The sequence below is a fragment of the Castanea sativa genome, chromosome 10 (genome assembly GCF_040712315.1).
Source record: "Castanea sativa cultivar Marrone di Chiusa Pesio chromosome 10, ASM4071231v1".
Taxonomy (NCBI): Eukaryota; Viridiplantae; Streptophyta; class Magnoliopsida; order Fagales; family Fagaceae; genus Castanea; species Castanea sativa.
This window is the reverse complement of record NC_134022.1, coordinates 37,432,826-37,436,409: the sequence shown is the minus strand read 5'-3', so window position 1 is coordinate 37,436,409 and position 3,584 is coordinate 37,432,826. Positions and strand designations below refer to the sequence as shown.

General features: G+C 39.0%; 1 protein-coding gene across 1 annotated transcript; it reads right to left on the bottom strand.

Moving 5' to 3' along the window:
- Positions 1–1,003: 1,003 nt before the first annotated feature.
- Positions 1,004–2,931, bottom strand: LOC142612823 (2-methylpropanoate--CoA ligase CCL4-like). Its single transcript, XM_075784985.1, has one exon. The coding sequence runs from the start codon at positions 2,868–2,870 to the stop codon at positions 1,215–1,217; it is 1,656 nt and encodes a 551-aa protein (XP_075641100.1). The 5' UTR covers positions 2,871–2,931; the 3' UTR covers positions 1,004–1,214.
- Between the last annotated feature and the right edge of the window lie 653 nt (positions 2,932–3,584).

Here is a 3,584-nt window from a genome sequence, read left to right as displayed (position 1 = left end):
TTTTACACTCTAAAGTTTCAGAATTTAGGAGTGTAAATTTTAAATGACCCTAAACTTTAGGGGGTAAAATCTAAATTTTGAAACGTCAGAGTGTAAAATCCAAACATCCTAAACTTCAAAGGGTAAAATCTAAATCCTAAAATGTCAGGGTATAAAATCCATTCACTTCAAAACTTTAGAGGAGTAATTTATAATTTATTCTTTTCATAATTTTAGCGACGGGTTATGAGCCATCGTTGCTAATAGTACGTTATTAGCAACAAACTTTTGGTTGTTGCAACATTAAATATGAGTAGCTAACACTGGCGGCACTACTTGTATGTGAGGGTCCAGGACCACCCTCACTTGTCAAAAATAATTTATATAAAAATTTATTTTTAAATTAATATGTTCTGAGACTATCTTGACTTGAAAATATTGTGTGTATATATATATATATATGTATATATATATATATACATTTAAAAAAATATATTATTTACTAAATTAACCTATTTTGATTACTCTAATAAAAATGTTGAATACTTTTACTTGACAATTATAAGAATTTGAGTTCAATAAATATAAGAGTAATGCTATATCCACAACATTTTACAATAAATTTTATGTGGTAAGCTATTACTAATTCTAATTTTGGTTCAATATTAACATGTTTTACCCACCAAGAACAGACTAACAACTTGTTGCATAAGACTTGCTATGAAATTATTGTGGCCACTTTATTATTCTCATATCAGCATTTTTAAATTTCACTTTATCTTTTATTAGTCTATTTTTTTTTCTTATTCTCTTTGTTAATACAAAAAATTGTAATATTTTATATATTTCATGTTTTTTTTTGTGTGAGATTAATATATTCAAATTGTCATTTTATTAAATTTTATATAAGTTAAGTTTTTTAATGACTACCCTACAAATAATTTCTAATTTCTAGAGCCGCCACGCCGCTGGTAGTTAATAATTTACGCAGCAAGTAAGATACAATGAAACTTGAACCACAATTGACTTATTGCCAGCATGAAGAACAACCGGATTATTAGAAACACATGACGCAGTACGGTAGCAGAACAACGTTGATTTTATTTATGCATGACGAGGGGAAACTAGAAATTAAGGAAATGGATGGTGAGTCGTACGAGTCGACCCAAAGAACAACAACAACCACATTGACAATAATGACACAACAGTTTTAGAGATCAGACAACTAAAATTGACTAAATCCGACTAACTGTTGGCGCACCCATGGCTTTGGCAATCTGTCTCAGCTCAAACTTCTGAATTTTCCCAGTAGAAGTCTTTGGCAGCTCATCCTTAAACACCACCGTTTTGGGCACCATGTAGTGTGGCAACTTAGCCCTACAGAATTCAATAATCTCTTTCTCACTTGGCTTCTGAGTCAACTCTTTCAAGCTCAGAAACGCACATGGCGTCTCACCCCAATACTCATCGGGCCGAGCCACCACGGCCGCCTCATTCACCGCCGGATGTGTGTAAAGCACAGACTCAACCTCCACACTGCTCAAATTCTCACCGCCGCTTATAATCACATCCTTTGAACGATCTTTAATCTCCATGTACCCATCTGGGTGCATAACACCCATGTCCCCAGTGAAAAACCAGCCATTTTTAGTCAAGCACTTCGAGGTCCCAACTGGGTCTTTGAGATAACCAAGCATCAAACACGGACCTCTCAATACTATTTCCCCTATTGACAACCCATCACGTTTCACACTCATGCCTGTCTCTTTGTCCACCACGTCCACTTTTGTCATCCCAATAGTCCTCACTCCTTGTCTCGCTTTGAGCCTCGCTTTCTCCGTAGCAGGAAGCCTGTTCCATTGTTTTTTCCAAGCGCATGAAACAACGATACCACCGGTTTCAGTCAACCCGTACCCATGAGTCACCACAAAACCCAATAACTCGGCTTTTAGGAGTATAGTAGCCGGTGGTGGAGAACCGGCCGTGAGTACATGAACCGGGTTTTTGAGCGGTTTGAGGTTGTTAGAATAATTCGTCAGCATGTTCAGAACCACAGGTGCACCACACATGTGAGTCACGCCATGTTTTTCAATCAGACGGTAGATAATGGGCGCGTCGAATTTACGGAGGCAAATGCTGGTCCCACCCACGGCTGCCATGCCCCACGAGAAACCCCAACCGTTAACGTGGAACATAGCTAGGGTCCACAGGTAAACTGGCTGTTTCGGTACCGACCAGTCTAAGAGCCCATCAAGAACTGTGAAGAATGTTCCTCTGTGTGTGTGAACAACTCCTTTAGGAGCCGAGGTTGTGCCTGAGGTATAGTTTAGGATCATTGGGTCCCACTCGCTTTCAGGCCGAACCCACTCGAACTTAGGATCGCCTTTCTCGACCATACTTTCGTAAGTGTCGTGGAAACGAACGGTGTCTGATGAGGGTGAGACCTGATGATCATCGGTGATGAGGACGAGAAGTGGAGGCTTGATATGCGGCGGGAAGAAAGAGATGGCTTCGAGGATGAGAGCGCGTGAGAGGCAATCGACAAAGACGAGCTTTGACTCGCTGTGGAGGAGTAGGATGGAGATTGTACGCGCGTCGAGGCGAATGTTGATGGTGTGGAAAATGGCACCGGACATAGGGGCGGCGAAGTGGAGCTCGTACATGGCGGGGATGTTGGGGGCCGCGACAGACACCACGTGGCCTCTCTTGATGCCCAGCGATACGATTGACGAGGCTAGTTGGAGACATCGACGGTTGGTCTGTGACCACGTGTAGGTGGTGGTGTTGTACACAACAGATGGGCAATCGCCATACACGGTGGCTGCTCTTTCTAAGAGGCCTAAGGGAGTGAGAGGAGAGGAGTTTGCTGGGCTTGGTTTTAGTTGATCCATTACGTTACTCTCACACACACACTGATCTTTGTGTCAAAGCTACTACACCTTCGTGTATATGTGTGAAACTACGAGTGAGAGAGACTTCGTTTGCCCCAAATTTAAAGACTTTCCACCACGTCAAAGGCATGCACGTACATTTCTGTTAGAGCCGTATATTGATAAACTAATTTCCGTTTGAATATTGTTTATTTTGCTGAAAATGTTGTAGTAAAATAATTATTAAATTATGAATAGTATCATAGGATCTAAGATTTACTGTTTATTGATGTGTTTTTCAGTACTTGGCTGGTCTATGAATAATGCCGTGAGACCTAGTAAAAAAACGCAAAATGCAAAACGCAAAATTATTGTTCACGCATGCTAAATCCAAAAGTTCAACTACTTAAGAATACATTAATTATTGGGATTGAGGTTAGGTGAAATACATAGGGAGTTACACTTGATGCAATTATTATCAATAATTGAAATTGATAATTATAAAAAGTAACTTCCAGTCTCAATCATTAATTTTAAAAAAATTTAAAAAAGTCAACAAAAGTAAAAAGTAAAAATTTAAAAGTGAAATGTAAAAAAAAAAAATTGTGAGAGAGAAAATGGTGAATTGCACCCAGTGCAATATTGCACTGGATCCTAATCCAACATGATTGTTATGAGCCGTTGATTTTGCATTTAATTTTTTATTTAATTTTATTTATTTACATATTTTGAGAA